This window comes from Phaethon lepturus, unplaced genomic scaffold, assembly GCF_000687285.1.
Source record: "Phaethon lepturus isolate BGI_N335 unplaced genomic scaffold, ASM68728v1 scaffold14960, whole genome shotgun sequence".
NCBI classification, from domain to species: Eukaryota; Metazoa; Chordata; class Aves; order Phaethontiformes; family Phaethontidae; genus Phaethon; species Phaethon lepturus.
Window position 1 is genome coordinate 1 of NW_010509919.1, and position 25,264 is coordinate 25,264.

General features: G+C 45.8%; 1 protein-coding gene across 1 annotated transcript; it reads right to left on the reverse strand.

Annotated features, from left to right (window-relative positions):
• Window positions 1–5,591: 5,591 nt before the first annotated feature.
• On the reverse strand, window positions 5,592–24,584 carry CRY2 (cryptochrome circadian clock 2; the record flags this gene model as incomplete). Its single annotated transcript, XM_010291037.1, has 11 exons — window positions 5,592–5,865; window positions 6,341–6,482; window positions 7,001–7,090; window positions 7,520–7,722; window positions 7,878–8,029; window positions 9,108–9,419; window positions 9,908–10,048; window positions 11,102–11,190; window positions 12,532–12,716; window positions 19,959–20,101; window positions 24,476–24,584. Coding segments are annotated over 10 exons (1,564 nt in total), but the record flags the coding sequence as incomplete, so codon positions are not given.
• Between the last annotated feature and the right edge of the window lie 680 nt (window positions 24,585–25,264).

The following is a 25,264-nucleotide window of genomic DNA, read 5'->3' on the forward strand; positions in this document are numbered from 1 at the left end:
CTCTCTCCCAGAACAGGCAGACCCACTCTTGCATCCAGATGCATCCCAGGGACCATCTTATTTTGGGAGAATGTTATTCACCACCATCATTCCCCACCAGCCAAGCAGCAGGTTTCTTCTCTCTCCCTCTCTGCCCCGTGCTTTGCAGCCTATCTCATAAAACCGTGCAGTTGTGCTGTGCACAGAAGTGGACAGCATCAGTATTTTTAGGTCCCAAGGCCACTCCTGTACCTGAACAGGAGAACTTTTCATGTTCCCCGCAATACCCGCTGTGCTCCCAGTTACTCTCCGTGACAGTCCTGGATGGGGTGGGTGGCATTGCTTCAGCAGTCCAAACTTCAAAGATACTGCTGGTGCCATCAGGATTTCTCAAACCATGTAGTGGTTTGTCTTTGAGACAATGGTGTTAGTTCTTGGTCAGGACCCAGGATGGCAGTTGCTCCTCCAGAGAAGAGCAAGCAGAGCCCTCCAAGGCACACAGCCCTGCTCTCCCTCAGGAGTCTTGATCTCCTGCCATACAAACTTGAAAGAGATGTTACTCCTGGGCCAAGCACACTCCCACAGGGTCACCATACACAGGTACCTCTGGGGCAGCCTCCCAAGGGGGCTAGGTGTCCCCTTCGCAGTTTGGACGCACAAGACAGATCGATCTTACATGCAGGACCCAAGAGACTCACCAGCATCCTTTCAGGGACTAGGGGAAGTTTTGACACAGCTCCATCTTAAAGCATAAACCCCAGCTACTGAAACAGGATTCCTCTGCAGCATGGCTGTGGTTTGGCCTCTGACCTGGGGCAGAAGGTAAGGCTGCCTTCTCCTCCTGCAGTCAGGTCATCTCATGGCACATCTCATCTCATGCTGGGAAGCCAAGCACTAAGAGCTCACCCCCAGCGTGGTCATCCGGACCTTCATCCTTGCCCTGGCTCAGGCTGCCCTGGGAGGACACCCACTTCAGCCTTTCTGGCTGTGCTACTGCTGGTCACATCTATCTCCTTCTATGCATGGTAGAGCCCGTGGCCTCTAGGGTAGTGGTCCCAGAGAGATGTGTGTGTACATGTCCTGCAAAATAGCGGCTACACTTCTGTCCTAGCCAGTGACTCTGGTCATAAGGCAGCTGCTGTCTTTTTCGTGTCTTTCAAATTGTCCAATTGACCATCAGGTTCACTTCAGAGCAAGTGTTCTCAGCCTTAAGTTAAATCCGAGGAAAGGTTATGTGCCGAGAGGTTTTCCTGCTTCTCTCCCCCAGCTGAACCATCTGGTCTAACACAAGGTATTCCCTCTTGCCATAGATGCAGCTGTGACACCAGATACACTCTGCTCTCCTTCCATCAGCCATCCTTCTCACTGCTCCAGTTTCCCCTCAGCTCCAATGGCCATGGCTCTGGTTCCCATCCCTTCATATCCAGCTGTTTTCTACTTTCAAACCTTTCAGCCAGCCCTGCCTGAAGCCACTCCAGCTCCTTCTTCATGCAGACAGACAGACATGGGGAAAGTGAATTTCCCCAACCACAAGTACATGGAGCAGGCAATCACTCTGCTAGAAATCCAAGGTTAGCCAGTTTCCATCCTCAGACACTTCACCATCATTCCTTTGACAGGGAGAACAGATGTTCTGGCTAGAGCAAAGAAGCAGCCTCAAACCCGACCTCTCTATGTTTAATTTACATTATTACATTCTGGGTAGAGATAGCTGGACTGAGTTTGCCATCATCCTGACTCTTCATCTTCTAAGGCACGGGCTACTATTTTCAAAAGACTTTTGTCATGTATAAGCCACTTCAAGCATCAAAGTGTTACCTCCTCAAGCCCACAAGGTCCTTGCTGGAGGGAACTCGGCAACAGCATGAACCTTGACTGCACTCTCAACTCAGTTAACCAACACACTGTACATGTTGCTCTCATAGAGTCATTAAGGTTGGAAAAGACCTTTAAGATCATCAAGTCCAACCATCAACCCAACACCGCCATGCCCACTAAACCACGTCCTGAAGTGCCACGTCTACATGATTTTTTAATGCCTCCAGTGATGGTGAGTCCACCACCTCCCTGGGCAGCCTGTTCCAATGCTTGACCACTCTGTCAGTAAAGAAATTTTTCCTAATATCCAATCTTAAACCTCCCCTGGTGCAACTTGAGGCCATTTCCTCTCATCCTATCGCTGGTTACTTGGGAGAAGAGACCAACACCCACCTCACTACAACCTCCTTTCAGGTAGTTGTAGAGAGCAGTAAGGTCCCTCCTCAGCCTCCTCTTTTCTAGACTAAACAACCCCAGTTCCCTCAGCCTCTGCTCATAAGACTTGACTTGTTCTCCAGACCTCTCACCAGCTTCGCTGCCTTTCTCTGGACACGCTCAAGCACCTCAATGTCCTTCTTGTAGTGAGGGGCCTCTCCTTGTAGGTCAGACATGCCCTTTATCTCCAGTACCTCTTTGAAACACCCTAATTTGCATTTTCAAAAACTGCCTTTTGCATCTCAAACTTGCTGATGTTTTTTTGGCTCCAAATTTTAAATGTTTATATAAGCAAAATGTTTTAAAATTGTGTGTTGACTTTATTAGGTTGTTTGTAGTAATGTCTTAGCTGGTGTTTGGACTGGTGCTATCTGAACACGCCCAAGTGAGGCTTAAGGCTCTAGCGACTTCTGCTCTAGATCCGCCTCTTTGCCAAACCTGGATGAGAGATTTCACAGCTACTTGCTATTCCTAAAGTCTTGCTGGTTACTAGGAAAATAATGCACCTCATGTAATTCTCCAAAGAAAAAACAAAGGTTCCAGTAACTGGGTCTACACAGGAGCACTGAGGAGGAAGGCATAATGTACAAGTCCAACTGCATCCTAGCTAGTTATTAGACTGCCAAGTCATGGCGTACCTAGTATCAGTTTGTAACTTAGCTGAAGGGCTGCAAGAGAAAAGGCTCAACCACTGACAGGAGACCCATGTTGAACAATGTTCACATTGTTCATAACTCCTGTAGCACTTCTCTGCCCCAGCACCCACCCTCTCAGTTGAAAGGAGCCTCCACACCACCCTGGGGAACATCCTGAAAGCCACTGCTCTGACAGCATCAAAACCCAACTGCTCTCTCTTCCCAGGCAAAGAGATCACACTACGCCTGCTTTGAGGGTGCCTGTACCAGGTCAGACATCATCACCTAGCCCAGTCCTTATCCCAGAAAATGGAAATCTCCAAACTGAAATATGATGGTTCCTTTATCTCAGCCTCCAGCAATCCTCCGCTCCTCTTGAAACACAGATGCTACCTTCACTAATGATTACTGATGGCGTTTTCTTTCCCCATGAACTGGTCAAGCCTTTCTGAACTCAGTCAAAGCATTAGCGCCCACAACTAAGGAAGAGGTTACCATAAAAACTTCTAGGTAAGGAAGGTGCTTGTTCTATCTGCCATCTTGTAGTTTAGTTGAATGTGCCCAATCCTAAACATTACAGAAAAGAGCAAACAATCATCCCCTACTCTACTTCTTTGTAACACAATTTCACACACCTTTATAATTTCAGCTGGAAAAGGTATCAGTGGATGAATCCCAGCCTACTTCACAGGTTTCTTGCATGAAGTTTTTCCTGTATCTTTGGTTGGCCTCATGTTTCTCTGTGTCCTTCTCAGTTCTACTACCCAAACTGCAGCTCCTCCAGGTGTCACCATCCACATCACAGGCATTGACAGAAACCTTGCAAATGCAATTTCCTCCTCATCCACAAGGCCTTCCAAGAGATGACGTAGATTTTTGCCTCCCCTCCCTTTGGCTCCTTACCCCCACAGATCCAGCCCAAAAAATGCCATCTACCGAATGAAATAATTTGGATGACAGCAAAGACAGGGTTAAAGACATTTATAAAAAAAAAAAAAAAGAAAAAAGTCATATGTACAGACCATTGCCTAATCATGAAACTCTCCAAATGGCAGGAGTCACTATTTCTGTAATCTAAGTGTACAAAGTGCACGTCTTTCCCCTTCCCTCTGCAGCAGAAGGCAGAGGGGGAGAGTCTCTTTCTTTATACCTTTCTATCCTTCAGATAGTGGGAGTAAGGTCTGGGGTCAGAGTGAAGGAGACAAAACCTGTTCCCTACTAGGTTATCCACCAGGCAGGCTCTATGAATAGTAGTTTAGAAGAAAGTAACAGCAGGAAAAGTGAGTCTTGTTTACTTGTCAGTCTGCCCAATGGATTCTCATGGGATAAGGAATCTATGGCCAATGCCCCAGGGAGATGAGTGGGAAAGAAAGGTTATTCATCTATTGAATAAAGTAGCTCATAGACCCGATTCAATCACTCCAGGTTTCCCAGATACGTTTGAGTCAGTTTCTCTTCACAGCCCCATTGCTCCGGATTCAAACATGGGCTCCAAAACAGAACCTGATTATACTAGTCAGAGTGGGAGACAACTCGGGTGCTCCCCAAGCTGTTAGTTGTATAAGCTCACATATAGCCCCACACTATCTGTGCCAGGCAGGGATGAAAGGTTTTGGACAGCAAATGAAAACAGTGCCAACAGCAGCCCATTGCACAGGATTAGCTACTTGATCTAATCCCTCTTGAAAACTGCCAAAAGAGAGGGTCTCCTGCAGCACTAACCTCCCTTGCCCTCTTAGGTGGGAAGGCAAGCAGAGGCACTCTGCCAGCACCGTGTTGAAATGACATGTAACAGGAGCAGGCCAAGGAGTGTATGGTTAAGAGCCAGGAAAGCTACACAATTGTCCTGCTAGACTACAAAGCACCAGCGTGAATACAAATGGCAAGAAGGAGCAGTGTGCAGTGTACAGGATTATACAGGGTAGCAACTCAACACACAGATGCCAGTACAGGAAAGATCAAACATCCACACAGAACAGACAACGGACTGAGCCTGAGGAACTCACTTCAAGGAGCTGGTGTGTAATACATCCCCTATCAGTATGAGGCACTCCACAGGCTACACACTAGACACTGGTCACTCCATTTAAAAGAGCTCTCACTCAGGGAAGGAAATGCTGTGGAGTGCAGGGCCAAGGTGTAACTCTCTTACTATTTGGGCCAGCAAGCTTCTGGGAGACTGCTTTACTCATATCAAGGCATGATATCCTTCTCTGAAGAATTCCTCCTTCTCTGAAGAATTCCCCCCACCTAGATGTCAAACTGCTCTGAAGCTGCCCATTCCAGGCAACACCACTATGGCTCACCTTGCAGCAGTGAGATTCTTCTGCAGGGAAAGTTTTAAGTGCCTTTCACGTGTACAGACAGCTTGTATCTCTTTGTTCTTGTGCTACAGTTGTCCTTCATTTCATTTAATTTCCATTCCACATGAGTACCACCTTGATTTACTCAGAAAGCATTTACATCCCCATCAGTCTAGCCTAACGAAAGAAATATTGAGATTTTCCTGTTCTCTTGTAGGGTAGGTACTCTATTTTTGACATTGTAGCAGCTTCCTTCTCAACTCCTACTATAATTTGAATTAATCAGCGCACCTCACCACCTAATACTAGCGATGAGAAGGAATGTTCACTATATTTTTCAGATGTGCAGATGCTGCTTATCAATGCACAAAGTCACATGCACTGAGCCATTGTCAAAAAAGAAAGATACACCTGCAAATGAACAAGTTGATAGAAGGCTCCTGCCCCCTTAAGTGTGGGCAGATTTTGGGCATGGCTGAGAAGAGAGATATTTGGCTCTTTGGAAACCGGAAAGCCAAATATTCCCAAGCACAAGTAATGCAGTGCCCTTTTGTGGCAGCTATCGGAATTACACATTTATATGAGACCAGATTTTCTGTTGCGGATCACAACAGTCCCTCTGTGTCAGCAGTCCCTGCTCCTCTGGTCACCTCTTCAGCACTCGCACTCTTCACTTGCAAGGTGCTTGTCACTGGCTGTAGGAAAAAGCAGAAGAGAGAATTTGCCTTGACCTGCCCCTCATACTGAAAAGTTGGCAGAATATGTGACCAGCTCCTTCCCTCCTGGGATCTGGAGCATTTCAGGCAGATGACTGGACCTGCTTGCTCCCCTCCTCCAGCCTCACCACATCTGCAAATCTGGCTGCAAACCCACTCTGTGCAAGAAGCAGCCTCACTAGAGCAAACCCACGAACAGCTGTGCTCTGGGATTGTTCTAGCAACAGGGTGCTGCTCTCTGCTGGACAACTGAGTTAGCAGCTTGTCAAGCAAGAGGAAAACAACGAGGGCAGACCACTGCCAAATTACAGCGCTATGGAATTACAGTTAGGAGCCACCTCCCCCCACAAGCAAGTCCATTTAGTTCATTAAAATGCAGGGAGCAAGTAAGATTGAGCCTTGCTAGCTGCCAGAACAAGGTAGTTTGGGCCAGATCACACTAGGGACTACTCACAATCATAAACCCTTGCCAGGGATCTCTGGAGCGGGGAGACCTGTCACTTTGGCTCGTTTGTACAGTTCTTCAGCACACAGCTCTTCTGCCCCCTCGTGTTTGCGCTTTGGAGAAGCCTGGTCTGCTTGTGACAGCCTCATTGCTGTAGAGGAAGAAGAGTCATTGCAACGGCTCCCTTGCCTTTAGATCTCCTCACAAGTACACCTTAGCTTAACCTGCTACAGAGCTGGGAGAAAGAAGAATATGAAGTGCACAAGCAGAGGTGTTGCCACAGCTTCCTTGAAAACTTTTGAAAAAACCTTTGTTAAAAGCAGAATGATCAAGTCCCCCAGAACAAACAGGAAAATATTCTCCTTTGATGGAGGACAGCTTAATTACACCTGATTAGCCCTACAGTGATCTGCGCTTCTCCCTTAAGTGGCTGCATATGATCCCATACAGGCAGTAAAAGATTTACTTTAATGAACGCCTATTCTTCAGATCTTTTAGGAATGAAGGCTCACTGGGGACTTCTGAAGAAAGCCTAAAGGAAGGTGAATGTGATCTATGTTTTCCTAGCTACACTCCCTCCTCTTTTTATAAAAGGATCACTCTCTCCTGCCTGTAGCCTTTAAGTCAACATGAAACTCTCTCAGAAGCATACCAATAGCTTGAACTCACCTGTACTGGTACTGCAACCCTGCCCTGAAGCTGAGTCTGTGACTGGACCACTGAGATCTTCCACACATGAAGGGACTGATGCCAGTAAACCTACAGAAAGGCAAGAAGATCAGTTAAGAAGCAAAAACCACCTGGGGTGGGAGAGCCTTTCACATGGAAACACCTTGGTGATCACCAGCCAGCACATCCATATCCCAAAGCAGGATGAGTTCAGAGCTGTGCAGCATATTTATTTAGGATGCTCCGCCTAGTTTCCAAAGTGAAGAATGGGCCATTGGTGGCATATGGATGGTGCTGTGCCCATAACCAGCTCTCAAAACTAATCAAACCCCACTCTTCTCTGTCCAAGAGCTCAACGGAGCTCTCCCTGGAAACAGACTGAGCAGATCTGGCAGGAACTGCTTCCTCTTGCAAGGACTGGCTGGAGAAACAAGTGCTATCTATTTTAAAACATGACCTCTCCTCCCAGCATTTTATCACCCATTAAAAACAAAGTCTTTTGCAATTGTTGGTACTTACAGAGCCCCCTATAGCGCGACAGCTGCTGATAGATCTGCTTCATGCGTTCGATGTTCAGTCGGCTGGTCTCCGCGTGGTTCACCATGGGTTTGGGGTAGTCCACCCCAATGATGCACTTGGCTGCCTTCTGCACAGACTCCGGGGCATTCCATGGTTCATAGATATATCGTGAGGGGAAGCCCTTTAGTTTGGGCAGATACCTCCTGCAACACAAGTAAAAAGATGCACAAGCACCACTTAAAGTGCAGCAATGCAGCATGCACAACACACAGAAGGCGTCATGCACCTATCAGCTACTGAACAATTTAGGCTCAAGTCTAAGATCACGCAAGAAAGAGGCTCCAGTCACATCACTTACTTAACGTAGTCACCACTGGGGTCTGTGCGACGTCCGAAGCCCACGGGGCAGTAACAGTGGAAGAACTGCTGGAAGAATGCACTGCACGAAAGCCACATCCAGCTGCCTGCATTTACGCTGAAATCTGCATCCAGCAACAGTTCGTCAAATACCTGCAGCAATTGGAGCAAAAGGCAGTGAGAGCTTCCCCAGGCAGGACTTTGGGGAAGGAGGATCCAAGATGCTATTTCAAATGGCAGGCACTGAGCTGTGAGAACAGCTCCTAGGAATGAAAGCAGCAGCAAAGATCTGCTGGCTGAAGCCAGTTGGCTGGTCAATACATCTCACTTCCTGAAGCTTTCACATAGGGAGGCACTGTCTGCTCACGCTGATAAAATGCTGGCTTATCTCTCATGCAGCTAACACACTAAATCACTACCTAGTGTTGCAGCAAGCTTTGGGTATTGATTCTAACCTGGGAGGTGTAACAAGTGCAAAGCACCAACCGTGGGAAGCAGGCAGAGGCTGCACAGAAGAACAAGCACCAAAGCAAGAAGGAAGAACCCCCTCTGAAGTTCCCAGAGCACAATGCCACTGAGAGGATGGCAGGTTTCAGCAGTAACTCACTCACATCCATGCACAGACACAGCACTTTTAGCATATGACCCTACGATGCACTTTCAGCTATGCTCTGCTTCATGAGCTTTGTGACAAGACGCCCCTGCCTCCACTTTTTGCGTAGGGCAATACGTACACTGGAGAGGTTCAAACAGTCTGTCCCTTCAAATGGCCCAAAAGCAGGGCCTTTTACCTCTTTCCTTGAGGGACTCTAGACTCAGATTTCACAGCCATGGAGCATTCCCTGACCAGCACGGTGACGGATTATACAATAAGGAGAAAAGTCCAGTTACAAAGTGACATTGAACTTGCAAAGAAAACAGAGTGACTGAGAGAACTTTTACAAAAAAATTTTTAAAAGCCCCCCAAACTCCAGTCCATATTTACCAGTGGGTGCCACTAATGTTTACTTATGGTTACTGGAGACTCTTGATACTGTTGGAGCCTCATGGTAAAAGGCTGAAAGAAGCCAGGCTGTTGGCAGGCCAAGAGCCTGCTAGCAAATCCTCTCTTCCACACAGCTTTTACATGCGAAGCAAAAGCCATACCTGTGTGGCCATCCTTGCAGCAAGTGTCAGGGAGACTTTGTTTTCCTTATGGCCTCCCGCAAACCTCTGGAAATGCCAGACTCACCCTGACTCCTGACTCCCAGCTGATCCAGAGGTCACCCCTGGTCAGGAAGCAGGCCACCGCATGCCTGGCCAGATGGTGGATCCACCCTTCCTGTCTCAGTTGGGTCATGATTGCATCGATCCAAGGGAAGCCTGTCTTGCCCTCTGCCCACTTTGCCAAGGCTTCAGGGTTCCTGTCCCAGGGGATTTGGATGCAGATGGGGTTCCCTTCCATGCGATCAAACTTTGGGTTGTTTGTGGCTGCTGTGTAGAAAAATTCCCGCCACAGGAGCTGTCCGTACAGAGAGAGGGGGGGCGTGCTGTTCCGCTTCACCTGTGGAGAAGGGAACAAGGGTATTCACAAGCAGGGGAGGACTGGCTTCATTAAGCTGAGGTGTAGGCCACCCATGCATTTATACACAGTTCCCAAGTCAGTTACTGACAACTGCCATAAAGGAGCTCAATTCCAGATCATCCTTTACCCAAAACCCCAGGTGGTAAAGTCAGAGCACTGCTCTTAGCTCACTCAGTACACTGACAAGTGACTTGAATGATGAAAAACTAACAGTAAAAAGCTCTACATGGCTCATGACACAGGTGTCCAGGCTGAAGAACAAGGTACCAGCAGATTTAAGGTCTGCTCGACTATATACAGGAGAATAATTTTCCTCACCCAAGAGCCTCTTCTGTAGTAGAAACAAGCTTAGCCCAACAGTCAAACACAAGGGAGGCAACAGTAACTTTTGCAGCTGTTCTGGCACACTGTCTGGGAATCAGCATGCTCAAAACCAGCCTACTTTACAGATGAAACTTTTGTCTTACCTTCTTATACAGCTCCCAGAGACGATAGTAAAACAAACGGCAGGACAAGCAGCCAAAACGCAGGTAGGGACTGAGTCCTGTAGGGCTGGCCAGCAATGAATTGGCATTCATCCTTGGTCTTTCGTAATTTGCAACCCACGCCTAGACATATTCAAGAGAAATGAGCCAAAAAACTCCCAAATTTGTGGGACACTGCTAAGGGCAGATCTCTGTGCAGGTGGCAAGGCCACTCAGCTCTGACAGCAAAGCCTCTTCTGTTCCCCTCCAGCCACTGCTGGGGGAGATCTCAAGTGGGCAATCCTAACCCCCACGGGCCATTCAAGAAATGCAAGACCTTTGCTCCAGGATTTAAATCACTTAGTGATTTTGGCCAAGAAAAGGACTAAATTCTCTTTGCACACAGGAGCTAATAACCTTCAGAGCTCCTAGGGACATATGCTACTGCCATTGTTTATGTTGAGGCACATCTATCGCATTTCACACACTGAACAAGGAACTTTGGGGAAATTCAGACCTTTTTGTGGAGTTCTACATTGACAGTTTATTCCCCCTTCAGCACAAGAATTTATGCTTTAATCTCTACAACTGCCCCCAAGCCACCCAGCATTAGAAAGATACAAAATGTTTAAAATTGTCATGCCTCTGCAGCTGGGTCACCTTTTATTACTTTGAAATTGTTTGCCTCGTGCACTATAATGAAGAACACATTCCCCATAGAAGAAATGTGGGTATTTCAGCAATGGGATAAAGGAATTCCAGCCACTGAGACAATGTATTAACAGGCCGATGTACAAGGGGAAGGCACTCTTTTACAACCATCTACTCCCACTAATATAACTCCCACTCTCAGGAGATGGTGTGCAATACATAGCAAGGACTGAGCAACTTACAGGAGAGTTTCCGAGTTTGGAAATGGAGGGGTAAAACCAAGGAAAAGAATCTTTTGTGCTTCAAACAGCAGCATAATTAATATACAGCTCTACTTCTTTGGGTCTGAGGAAGCTCAGGAGCTTCCTGCTCCACACACAACCCAAGATCACAAGAGCACTCCAACAATACCAAATACTCCTTCCAGAGGAGAGTGCTGCGACCATTGCTAGGAAGAGCAGGGAAATAAAGCAACAGCCAACGCTCAACATTTTTCATTTGGAGCCACAGCCTGCAGGAAATCGCCACTTAAATAGCAGACGTTACCTTTCTTTCCAAGTGTTTATCCAACCGTGCCAAGGCTTCTGTCTCCCCTCCTTGCCAAACCGCAGGAGCAAGCCCATCCGTAGGAAAGCCTAAGGGAAAGAACTTTGTAAGATTTGAAGGCACGCCTACAGAAAGGGTACAGATGGGATTAAGCATTAATAACAGCAAGACACTACATACTGCAGTTGCCTAACATGGCTTACTTGCTGCTCTAGTCCTTCTACAGCAGGCATATCATGTGGAACATGGGGAGAGCCTGCTCATGACACTGCACTACAAGGGCCTCTCCCTGCAGTGCTTCAGTCAGCCTTCTGAGGACTTTCCTCATTGCTCATATGCCAGCATTCTCTCTTGTATGTCAGCACTACGCACAGGGCTCTGCTCCAAAGGCCAGAGTAGCTGGCAAAGGAGCATCTGCTCCACAGCTCTGCCTTACAAAACACCTTGCTGTGGACACCAGGAGCTCACCAGAGAGCCTGGTTGCTCCTGGTGAGGCTCCTATTCTGCTGAAAGCTGGTGCTGGGGAAGGCACTGGATTAGTGCTGAAAAATCAATGCAAAAGGGGAAGCAATAATGCAGTTGCCCCGCACTGCTCTGTGCTGACAGAGGAACCTCCCCTGGCAGCAAGCAGAGCAGTATAACGGTTGCAGGCAGTCTCATGAGGCTGGGCAATAAAGGAAGTGGATCTACCCAGGGCTGCAACCCCTAGGATACTCCTGTTGTGAAGCCCCTTGTTTTTACATGACCGCTGAAATTGTGCCTTAAGGTACAAGGTGATACTCCTGTAAAGCTGGTACGGAGCCTCCAGTTACACACATGCAGACAGTATTCTGTATTATTTCTTTCTTCTCTTGCATTTATATTCACTTCCCTGACGTAGGCTTTGCATTCCTCATGCTGCAGCTCTCTATTCACTCTCCTTCTCCAGGAAAAATACAGGACCATAAGGCATAGCAAGATGAGTGAAAGAAGTTTCTGTAATATCTTTTGTCTTACTAAGCTCCCAAATCGGTGCTGCTTGGCAATAACTGAATGACATGATCTGAGCCTGGTACACTGTTAGTTTACCTCTTCAGGTCTGTTACACAACATGTCTGAAATGGCAGTAGGAGGAAAGCAGCTGGCGAGGACATCAGATACTGCTACAGTGGTTACGTGCTCAGTATAGCAGAGAACATAAGGGCAGATGTAGCTGTTTCAGAGCAATGCTAAAGGGGATGCTGTGCATCAACAGTAGTGCAAGGGACAGCAGTTTATTTTCACAATGTCCAGCACTTGCTGAAAACATCAGGCTGCTTCTATGGCTAGAGGCAGCCCAGGTCAGATGAGAACACTGGAGTTGTCCTGGGCACATGTCAGCCATCAGAAACAGCTTAACTAGATCCCATTTCAGCTGGCAGTTAACCCTTTCCTTCAGTCTCGGCACATACCCAACTCTTCCAGGGATGGGACCCCATACACATCGTCATGGTTCTCCTGGATATCCACTTTACACATTTCCATCTGCTGGCTTATTATGGTGCTCACTGGCTTCTTTGGGAGCTCCATACGGCTAATGATGGCCTGGAAGCGCTTGTAGGTGAGGGGTGGCTTGTGGCCATTCATCTCAATTATTCTGGAGACAAAATAAGCAAGGTGAAACAACACAGCCTCACTACCACAGGAGACACAAGGAAAAGACAGCCAAACCGCATCCTGCTATCTCTGCTCAGGATAGCCTTTCACGTTGGATACAGAAATCCTTATAGACCTACCTTCCACTTGACGCATCCCTCAAATTGTTACTAAAAACAAACAAATAAACCCCCAAAACACACCAGAAAATAAAACCCTGCATACTAATTCATCCCCATGGGAAAAAAAACCAAGACAGCTCCAGCTGAATCAGGTTTGGCATCACATCTCTCTCCCAGAGCTCCTCCTCACACCCCTGTAAGAAAACTCAGTCTGATTACTGCCTTTCTGTTTCCCCAAGATGGCAAATCCCAGACCTGCATCTGTTCCCCTGACACCTTGTGATATCTTTACCTGATTCCGACCTTACTTCCTCCCTGTCTGACACACAAAGTCCCAGACTCCACCCATCTCAGATGAGACAAATCCCAGTATGCGTCATTCCTCTCTCCCTGTGCTTAGAGAAATCATCATCCTCCTCCATGCCATAAGGTCACGAGCAGACATGTCTCATGCTATTCACCTGTGTCAAATGATGCTACAGAAAAGACAGCCACAGTTCCCCATTCCTCTACTTCACTAAGCATCCACAGTCTGCTAGGGCCATGCAGTCTTATTTTTCCTGGGACAGAGAGCTTTGAGAAGCCCCCTGGGCAAGGTAAGCTTCCCCAGGGTGAAAGATGCCATTTTAACCCGCTCTCCTGCAGGGAGAGGAAGGAGTTAACAGCAAAGCAGACAGCACTGGGATCGGCAGCATTACATAAAGTTGAGGCAGCCAAGCCCACAGCTCACACACGAGCTGCAGCAGAGCAGCCTTCCCCACTCATTACAGTCAACAGCTTATGCAAGGGGCTGGGCTTAAAGCCCACAGTTTCTGCGGACACCATGTGCCTTGCCTTCCCTCTGAAGCCGCACGCACGTGTAGCGAGGAGGAGTGACATGCCGGCCCAGGGCCATCCCCAGCTCTGAGCCCTTCCTCACGTGTGCTCCGCAGTGACCCAGCTTCAGCCTGGGAAGCCGGCCCTGTGCCGCACCTCCTGCTGTGGCTGCCTCATCTAGGCCAGGCGCCAGCCAGGAGCCCAGGCGTCCTACACCCTGCCAGCTGAGGGAAGGGGAGCCTTTAAAACAGGCAGCACAGTTGCAAAGACTAAAATGAGGCCTCCTGCAGTTTCCTCCCATTTTTCTGCTTCTAAGTTGTAAACATTGGGAGAAAAAGACACTAATGAACAGGACAGGGGAGGGAGGGCAATCCAGATGTGCACAGAGTGCAAAACACTGTAAATTTTTAGTGCAAGGCTATGAACATGATCACAGTGTAGGCACAGCACTCTCTGCCACCCCTCCAAGCAAGTGTATTGAAGGGAGCCTTACAGGCAACACATTCTGCCCTGTACCTTCACACCAGCGAGCATCTCCTTTGCTTTCATGGATGCTCTTTTCAGCTGGCTGTCTCTGTGTACCACTCCAGAGATGGCAAGAGATCACAAACACCACAATCTTCTCTACGGCTTGCTGTGTGCACCAGGGCCCCCAAACAAGCCCTTCAGTTCAGAGAGACCCCCAGAAAATCAGCACTGCTGCTGGAAGAGAAGCAAGGCCTTTCTAGTTGAGCGTTCTTGAGAGACTTCCTTGTTTCCAGAGGAGTTCAGCACTTGGAAGTGAAAACGTGACAGAGCTGCATGGTGTTTGCCCTGAGGTGCCTGGGATGGGGGCGGGGAAGCCGCTGCTTTAACACTGCCTCTTTTTTCAGTCCTCCTCCACAGATCCGCTGAGGCTGCAGCTCAGGTGGAGATCCACGCTATTATACCACGTTGCATACATCCACAGCTAAACCTTCTGTGAACAGACAACTACTTGGAGCAAATTGCTGTGACTTGCAGGTGGATGCCTGCGTCTGTATTTGACATCCTCAAGAACACGTGTATGAGTGAAGTTACCTAGTACAGCTCCTAAATTCCTAAACAGACAGCTATTAGATCTGGGACACAAACCTTTAAGAGATAGGACTAGGACAATTTGCACATTTCACAGCACCTGGCACTGGCATTATGCAACAAAATTTGAATGTTTCACAACACTGCCATGAAAAGAAGTACCAAATATTGGGTATTGTACAACATTGGATATTATACCATGCATACTGGGTATCGTACTGCTGTTCAGCCTTCTGTACAGGAAGCCCCCCAAGCAGGAGTGCTTTCCTTCCTCCTACTGTCCTTCTAACCCAAGCAGTACAATCTCAGAGGACTTTCCCTGGTAACAGAAAAAGAGAGGACCCTCCCCAGTATTTAATACTCCCATTTCATCCATCTCCCCCAGCACAACTCACAGACTACACATGTAGCAGTTATTCTTCTAGTTTTCTTGGAACAGAAGAACAGAATCACTGTATTCATCACACAAAACCTAACCTTTCTGGTGTTGGTGAGCACATATAAAAATGGCTGTGCTACCAGACTAGCAAAAAAACTGCCCAGCACTATCTGACAGTAATACCTGTATGCCAGAAGTTATAAGGGTCTTTTTCACTGTCACACTGTCACACAGTCACACTTTACCTCAAGAAAGCAGGCAACAAAAACCTGACCAAACACAGTTCTGGCACTGCTAGGATTATAAGGTTTCCCACAGTCAGTCACCTGTGACAGCAGAGTGTCTGCGGACTTCGAACGCACACCCTTGCAGGTGTCAGCTTCTGACTCACATCTCCACAGCAGTGCCCCAGCAAGATGGCTACCGGGCTAGGGAAAGCTGCTCACCTCAAAAACCTGACACCTCAGCTTGCTTGCAAATGACAGAGCCTGGTTCTGGGAAGGGACAGAATGTACTCCCCGCTGCTTCCTCGTGCAAGGAAGAGCTGGCTGCCAGCACTCGGCAAGCCGGCTGCTCAACAATGCACCCCACCACCGAGTCACGCAGGCTATTCAGTTAGTCTCGCTAGCTTATGCAATTGCTCTGATCTAAATCCTCGCTCCAGAGAGCTCACGTAGGGCTATGCATACATAAGACGAGGGGTATTTCTACAGATTCAAAGAGGAGATGGAGAGACAAACCAACAGATATTCCACACAACAGATGCTGGACAAAGGACGAACAATTCAACTTTTGCAGAATCGGGCACATGAGCACATGAAAGATGAAGAAGTGACTTGATGACAGGCTAAGTACCAGCGCAGGGGGAAAACACCTGACACCAGAGCACCATGCAAGACAGACGAGGATAACAAGATCTGGCAGGCAGAAGTTTGACTTAACCTTCTTAGAGGGACATAAACCACTTTTTTTTGGCGTAGTGTAATTATGAACTGCAGAACCACCAAGGTATGCACGCTTCCCCAGTGCTTGGTTCCTTTAAGTTAACATGTGCTCCTATTAAAATACATTTAACTATCCTTTCAGCCTTAGGCTAGAATATTTGAGGAAAAACTGCTCCTGGTGCATGCTACAAACATACAAGCTCAGAGTGTTCTTTTCTGACCTAAACCACTCCCCCTGAATAATCCAAGCCTGCCCAGGATTACAGAAACCACAATGTCGACCATCAGCAAGTAGACTACAGAGGATTTAGATCCTGAGGAGAAAAAAACAGGCAGATCCAGAGAAGGGGCAAAACAACCTGTCTGCTGGAAGTTGTCACACACAATAATTGTCAAGTAAAGCCTTTGAGCAGGCTAAGCCAATACCCAAGAGATTATCTTTTCTGTCTGACTTCTACAATCTGAACATCACTAACCTTGACTGGGAATTCCTAGATTTTTTTTTTAGGGAGTATATTCCAGCACTGATGCTGATTTTCTATAGCCGCCTTCTTGTCTGGGGGGAGAGGAGGGGAAATATGCTCTGATAATCACACAGCTACGGTGGCAGTGCCAACAAGGAGCATGCTGTATTCTTTCTATTGGGTAAAACTGGACAAATTCACAAGTTAACTGAACAGGCTCTTTGTAAATGTTTAAAATGAGCTGGTGGTGGTGCCAGGAATACACTACAGGGGACGTGAGGAGGACTGTTGGAATCATGTATATAGAAGTGAAAGATTAGTCTAAATTGTTTCAAAGCAGGTCTGACAATCTTGTCAGAACTTGATTAAAGATGAGAAGTAGGACACTACCACCAGGGTTACTAATTGTGCAGGAAAAACAGTAGGCTGAGCAGAGGGACAACATACACCATGAGTTAAAAGACTGGGTAACATGACAGGAGTGCAATACACTCAGAGAGGCTTCCAGCAGAAATCCCACATTAGAACTGTATTACCGCCTGCTGAGAAATCTCAGAGATGCCAAGAACCAGGAAATGTCAGAAGAACTGCAATCTTCAACTGCCTCCACACAGACTGGGTAGCTGTCACAACCCACTGCTCGCCAAAACCCAATTTTCTAGTTGCCATAAATGACTGCTCCATGGAACAATTATCAAGAACCCACAAAGAAAGGCAATTAATGATTTGGTCTTAGGCAGTGCTAAGGTATAGCTGAAAATGTTAGTTATCACCTGCTCTAACCATGAATTTGGCATGCATCAATTTAACATCCTTCCAGGAGCAACAATACCATAATGGCTTTTATTTCAGGACGAGAACTGCATAAAAATAAGGAAGCATGCTAAGTAAAAAGAACAAGCTGAGACATAAAACACTGATGGGCAACACAGAGATGATTTGAAGATGATGTTGGGGGGGAGGGGAAATCAACAAATGCACACAAACCATCAAAATAGATTTCAGAAACATCACAAAAGTCAAAACAATTACAAAATAGCATCAAAGATAACAGAAGACAAAATCCTTCAGAAATATGAAGGCCAAATAAAGATAGAAAAAACCCAAACTGGTAGGTTAAATTAAAAGCCACAAAAGCAGCCTCCTTGCACCTCCCAATCCAAAAGAAAGTTTGAGAAACCTTTTTAAAAAAAAGCATAAATGGGGGACACACACACACAACACACCCAAAAAACCTTTACAGACACTCCAGGATATTTATAGAGCCAAGAGGTGACCAAGTCATTAAAAAAGCAGAGACTGTAACACCACAGAAAAAAAACCTGCTTTTATTTTTGCATGTGTATTCACTATGGAGGTATTCGGGGAAGTTGCCACTCTGAATTTCTTCAAGGAAATGTATCAGGTGTCACAGACTGGGAGGTCAGGAAAAAATGCCACAAAATAAAGCGTGCTTAAACAGCAACAGCTTGCCAGGACCAGCAAGCATTCATCCAGGAGTTGTAAAGGGCATCAAGAAACACCCAAACTAATAGCTGCTGCATGTAACACCTGCTTTAAAACTGTCTGAATACTATGAGGGGAAAAAAGCAAATATGATTCCATATTAAAAAGCCTTTCAAGGTCATTAGAGGAATGACAGAATAGCCAGTCTGATATGTGCATTAGGCAGATGGTTAGAAAATACTAATGGAATCACTGAATGCATGCGTATATGCAATATGCTGGAGGGTTAATTTGCCTTTGTAAATGGAAGTTGTTCCTCAAAATCTATTACTGACATTCAAGCCTGGGATGAGGGAGATTCAGCTGATACAATCTACCTGGGTGTTCAGAAGCCATCTGACTAGATCCCTCACTGGAAATTTTGAAACAAACCAAGATAAATTGGGATAAAGGAAAGGGTCCCTGCAGACAGAAAATTCTTTGAGATACAGGATAGAGTAGGAATCTATTTTTCCAACAGGAGGAGAAATCCTACACAGAGCTGAGCTGGGGATTGTGCTGCTCAACTATTCATAAATTATCTAGGAAGAGACAAAAGAGAGCATGATGATAAAGTTTACTGATATAAGAAGCTATCTGGGATAGCTAAAAATGAAAGGCAGCTTAAAAATTTCCCTATACACCACATGACCAGCTGACAAAAATATCAGATGAAATGCAGTGTTGGTCACACTGTTTCTCCATATGCATGCCTATGTAATCTTAAACTTACTTACATTGTAGCAGCCTCTCAAATACCAATGATCATTTTGCAAGGAAGCCCCGAGACAACAGTTTAGTGTTTAGCAGCACTCAGAAGAAGCAAAAAGAATGCTAGCAGCTATTAGGCGAAGACAGGAATCATTATAGCACTATACAAATCCATGTTGTTCCTACATTTTGAATACTAGCTACCGTCTTCACCACTGCTCTCCATGTCTAGAAAAACACCTAGAAGTATAAAGAAAGGTGACAAAACTTAGAAGAGATATGGAACAGATTCCACCTGAAGACTTGACTAAACCAGGACTCTCTACCTTGAAAAAGACAAAGATGACATGAAGAAGGATGTGAGGGGCACTGACATTGAAGGGGTGAGGATGTAATAAGCATTCATAGCCTCTTCTAATGCAAAAATCAGAAAGCAGTGTGTGCTCACAAGACAGGTTCAGAAAGAATCCCCCTCACTCCAAAGACAAACATTTCCACACAGCACGTGCTAAACTGCAAAGCTCCTTCCCATAGGAAATTATGGATGCTAAAGATTTATAGGAGCAAGTCTACATTCAGCATTACTGGCACAAGTAATTAAAAAAAAGGCAAGCAAACTGTTAAGAATAGTACTGAAACATGGATGAAGTCAAGCATACCTTAAGAGTCTTAGCTGAAAGACTGTCTTCACTGTTTAAGGATATCGTATGTATATGGAGACTATATATATAAGTAAATATATAAAACTCAACATAAAGGCAAGGCTCCTCCATAGCAAATACACAACAAAGACAAGGCATTCAGGCTTCAGAATAAGGCGAGTTAGCCCCCCATCTACCTTGTTCTACTTCTTCCAGCTGTCCTGGCACATCCATCAGTTAAAAGCCCTGCCTTCATAACCGGTTTGAGACAACAGCTCAATTATCCTTATTACAATGAAGCAAAAAAGGCAGTCCACGCAGTGAGGACATGTTCAAGGAGAGCAATCAATAGCACACAGCTGAGCAACTTAAATAATTGTCAAGTATACAGTTTAATAGGCTTGAGGCAACACCTTTCTGTACATTCACGTCACTGTCAGCACTTTGACGTGCTCTAATCAAAAGTACAAATGTGCAGAGTAATCCTGTTGACACCTTCTAGGCTCACACAGGATGACGGCGACTGACGTATAGTGATCAACGTAATGGAGGAGGCTGAAGCCTTCCCAGACGCGACAATCCCAGCCTAGCCCAGGCAGTACCTCTGCCCTTGCTCCCTCCGTACCTGTCCAGGTCATAGAGGGTGTGGGAGTTCTCTATCACCACCTCCACGCCAGCCTCCTTGGCCAGTTTGACGATAGCTGCATCCCTCTCTTTACCAAACGGCTCCGAGTCATATTCGAAGGTGAGACGAGTGACTCCCCATTCCTGCAAGAAACACAATACACACAGCTGTCAAACAGAAGACTCTTTCTAACCAGCACAATTATGAACGAGAATGTCAGAATTCCTCGCCAGTGTTAAGTCCTGAAAAATTAGAAAGGGCTCCTGTGAGGAACAGGAGTCTGAAGTCAAGACAACCAAAACATCAACAATTTTATCAGCTCTAGCAAACACCACATCTACTATGCAAATTCCTAAATTTTAGGTTTAAAACACGTAAGAGGAGATTTGAGTTCTTCTCTATTAATGTTTTTAGGTTACAGCTCAGTCCCCGAGCCTAACACCACCTTGTTTTGTTGCACATGCTGTCCACAAGTAACTGTTGTTACTACTGTTATTAACTGTTACTGTTAACTACTGTCCATCCTGTTCCAGCATATGCAGAGAAAGCATTTCAGAGAACTATTTCAATACAAGTTCTACTCAAAACCCCATATTTTTATGTGGAGACTATCATTAAATAAAACATATACACTCTAATTTTTTTTCAACGTCTCGTTAAAGCCATCACATAATAGAGGATCAAGGTTCAACCCAAACAGCAATAAAACAGGCTAGTGGGAAATACAGAACAAAGGATGGCAACTGAGTGAACCTTCCTGGTCAGCACAATACAGTATGGTACTGCAGTCTCAGATTTAAATTGAAGCCCTGCCTTTGGAGAGTTATTTTACCCCAGTCAAGCCATGGACCTATTCTGTATCTTCACACCTTTAATAGATCCTTCACAAATGACATGGAATAGGCCTTATGAAATAGCATGTGGCCTCTTCCAGGCTTTTCCAGAGTGCAGTTTGCTCTCAAAGACTATGGCCTAGTTTTCCTCAGAAACTGAATCCTATGAGAAGAGGTTTAATGGTTTCCACAGCGACCCTCCTGAGACATCCATCAAGCAGAGCAGCAGCCCACAGATTTGTTTAGCAAACACTTTAGTCAAACACAGCCAGAGACACTTAAAAACCACCTCCCACAACTAAGATGTGAACTACATTCTCCAAGTGAGACAGTCTAAGTCACCTCTGTATAAACAGGACAGTCTTTTCCACCTTGGAAACAGAGACAAAGCACAAAGAACATATGTCACTAGTTCACGAAAGACCATTAAATAATAATGCCAAAGATGGGTAAGGGAAAATAGAAGCAGAAAACATCTGTACAGGCCCCCTTCTTTTCTAAACTTTCACATTCAATCCTAAAATTAATATTAGGAAGGACAGACACCTGAAACAGTTATGTGCCACTGAATGTACATCTTAGAGAGGTCCTCCACTCCTTTTTCAAAATAAGAACATGACAGCACCCATAACTCAGAGCAGGGGTCAGACAGACATGTTCCAGGCCCTGCTCTGCTCCTATATGATTTAGCAGCTTCCTTTTAAACTTTTCTTTTTTTTATAAGACAGACAGTATCAGCTGCAAGGCTTGGAAAAGATGGCTTTGGTCTTGAAACATACATCACTGTCTTGAAAGAAAGAAATGGAAAAAAACCCACCATTTAAGGCTAACAGAGATTTTAAGTAAGAATACAAAACTTCCAATTCAGGTATTTCTTGCAGTTTTGAGAAGTGCAGCACACAGGAAGCAGAGCACAGCCAACCAGAAAACAGTAAGCTGTATGACAATAAATTGCTGCAGATATTCAAAAGAAACATCATAACTGATTCGTCTCTTAGTATCTAGCCTTAGATACTTAGACACTTAGACTTCTCCTCACAATATTCCTGCATAATAGTGCCTTTGCAGTGACTGTTATCGACAACATAGCTCAGCTACTGGCAGCAAGAGCAGAAATTATATTAGGTCTGTGTTGCATTACCACATGTGACATAACTCTCCTCTCCACAACAGCTGACAGCAAGGCATGAGCTGCTGCTAATTCACTGTTCACTGCAGCAGCCCTGGAGAGGCTTGAATTCCCGTGAAAGCCATATATTTATCCTATAATAGCATAACACCCCATCCCCCTTCTTTTCAGCTCTGTTACAGCACATCCAAGACACTCATCAACTCACCTGCCCAGGCAAAACAGACTGTAGCAAAAATCACATCTGTCTAATTCTACAACCATCTCTCAAACCTTAGACTCTGCCAAATACTTTTTGTTCTTTGACCAAAGCGGGCATTTTTCTCCAACAAGTTTTAATTATCCTGTGAATATCTTGAACTAAAATAAGGAGGGCATGGACTATTACTAGCCAGAACTTATTTGCAGATCAAAAGATAAAAACAACTCAGACTCTGAAAAGGCTAAAAGCAGCACATAGTTTTGCATCAAAATCAGTGCCCCTTCTGACCTGCACAGTTTGATTCCCCTCCCCAGTACCACCCTCCTCCAGAAAATACACATCAGAACCATTTACAGCAGGAGGGTATGGATTCAAGCTTACCTCTCCTTCTCAGCAGTTGGTCCATAGCAGGCTTTGGGGACACTAGTTCTGTCAACCATATGTAAGGTAGAGTCCACATCACAAACCCAACTCATAAGACTACTGTGAACCATGTTTTTCTCATTTAACTTTGTCACTCTAGCAAAGACACTGTCAAAAAGCTTCAAAGACAACAGGAAATATGATCTTACAGCAGGACAGAAAAGAACGATACTGCCTGAGGAACCTTGATGTTCAAGAAGATGCTTTTGCCAGCCCTGTCTCTCTCACAATCTGCAGCACTGACGTATCACTTTAGAAATGTATCCCACTAATCAATCATGAACCACCGAGGTCACTGCATATTCCACTGTCCTAAATGGTACATCATCAGGAAGCTTGAACTTAAGCTGTATTCTGCTGCTGAGCTGACTCAACTGCAGCCTTGAACAAAAGAAGAAAAGGAAGGTCAGCTACAATGTAAGCTTCTGAATTTTGAAATTTTAACACAAAGCCTTGTTTGCAATTCACATACAGATCAGTATTTTTTTTTTCAGTTGTCTCTAAAGATGTATGGACATAGCAATCTTCTCGAGTAAAAGCTGCAGGAAGAAAATGGCTAGTAGGGAAGAAGCTCTCAACACAGAGGTGTCAGCGTGTGTGGTGGGTTGTTCCCAGCTGGACGCCAGGTGCTGACTGAAGCCACTCTATCACTCCCCCCCTCAAGTGAGCAAGGGAAAGAAAATATAATGAAAGGCTCACGGGTTGAGATAAGGACAGGGAGAGATCACTCACTAATTACAATCATGGGCAACACAGACTCACCTTGGGGAAATTAGTTATTACCAATCAAATCAGAGTAGGCTAATGAGAAATAAAGCCAAATCTTAAAAACACCTTCCCCAGATCCCTCCCTTCTTCCCAGGCTTAACTTTACTCCCGATTTCTCTACCTCCTTCCCTGCAGCGGCACAGGGAGATGGGGAATGGGGGTTGTGGTCAGTTCATCACACATTGTCTCTGCTGCTCCTTCCTCCTCGGGGGAGGACTCCTCACACTCTTCCCCTGCTCCAGCGTGGGGTCCCTCCCATGGGAGACAATCCTCCACAAACTTCTCCAACGCGAGTCTGTCCCACAGGCTGCAGTTCTTCATGAACTGCTCCAGCCTGGTCCCTTCCAGGGGGTGCAGTCCTTCAGGAACAGACTGCTCCAGCATGGGTCACCCTATAGGGTCACAAGTCCTGCCAGCAAACCTGCTCCAGCATGGGCTTCCCACAGGGTTATAGCCTCCTTTGGGCATCCTGCCTCACCATGGTCTTCACCACAGGCTGCAGGAAATCTCTGCTCTGGTGCCTGGAGCACCTCCTCCCCCTCTTTCTTCACTGACCTTGGTGTCTGCAGCGCTGTTCCTCTCATATTCTCACTCCTCTCTCCAGCTGCAGTTGCCAAGCAGTTCTGCCCCCCACTTCCTTAAATATGTTACCCCAGAGGCACTACCACCATCACTGATGGGCTCGGCCTTGGCCAGCGGCAGATCTGTCTGGAGCCAGCTGGCATGGGCTCTATTGGACATCGGGGAAGCTTCTAGCAGCTTCTCACAGAAGCCTCCCCTGCAGCACCCCCACTACCAAAACCTTGCCACAGAAACTCAACAGAGCGTGTTACAGTGCAAACCTGAAAGACCTGACTTACAGAAACAAAGGCAAAGACCACCATCCAAAAAGAGATGCTTAAGCACCCTGGTACTAGGTTACACCCTACTACTAAATTTCTTTGCAAGTCTGAGTTCAAGAGTGTATCTGGCTCCCAAGCTGGCCCTTATGGATAGTAGTTAGTTAGTTGAAGAGAAGAGTTTGTTATAATGAAGAATTAGTTATAGTTAAAGAGAAGCCGAGGACATCTCCAACAGCTATGAAATCACTAATGAGTGAAAACAAGGATAGCACCAGGACATCAGTTTTTCTTCATTATGCTGCAGAAAATTATTCTCTTACTTTAAAGAGTCTTGGGAAGACATCTGTTGGCTGCCCTCGCACAACAAACAGGCGAGAGTTGAGTTTCCTTAAACTGTTGTCCAGATCTTCCAGGGATTGGAGCAGAAAACTGCAGAGAAGAAACAACAGCAGTTAGTGTCAGTCAGGCTGGTTATAGCTAAAAGACAAATAAGAATTTGCACAGAACTCCAGCAAACCTGCATCACCAAATCAAACTGAAAGTTAGGATAAGAAACAGGAAAAAACAACCCATATTCATCTCTGGTCTACCAACTCTTATGATATTGCAACACCAGCCAGCTCCCAGCCATTCGCATGCATGTTCTACTTGTCCAGATGCAAGAGGTTTCCAGGATTTTCTTCTTCCTGCAACCCCCTTCCCATGTTCTCTCTCAGAGCTGGCAGCACTCCACATTACGACGTGGAGAAAAGCTTAAACCATGTAATTCCCTACAGTATATTCTCTCATAGATTCTAGGGCAGGAAGGATTTTGCATATGAAGTAGAAAGATGTCGACACATTAGTCCAAGGAAAGTAATGAATTACTACAAGAACAGTGCAAGTTTTACAGTTCTGGCTACAAATAGACAATGTCACAGCAAAGAAATGTACACTCCTAGCTCATCAGTAGCACGAGACTGAGCACCAAGATCTCCCAAGGCAAGAATTATTCGTACTTAGAATAGTTGCAAACAGAACTGCAATTTATCTTCCACCGTGAAGATGCAAACATGAGAGCATGCCAAGACATTAATCCATTCCCTCCCACCCCAAAACTGTAAAAAAGA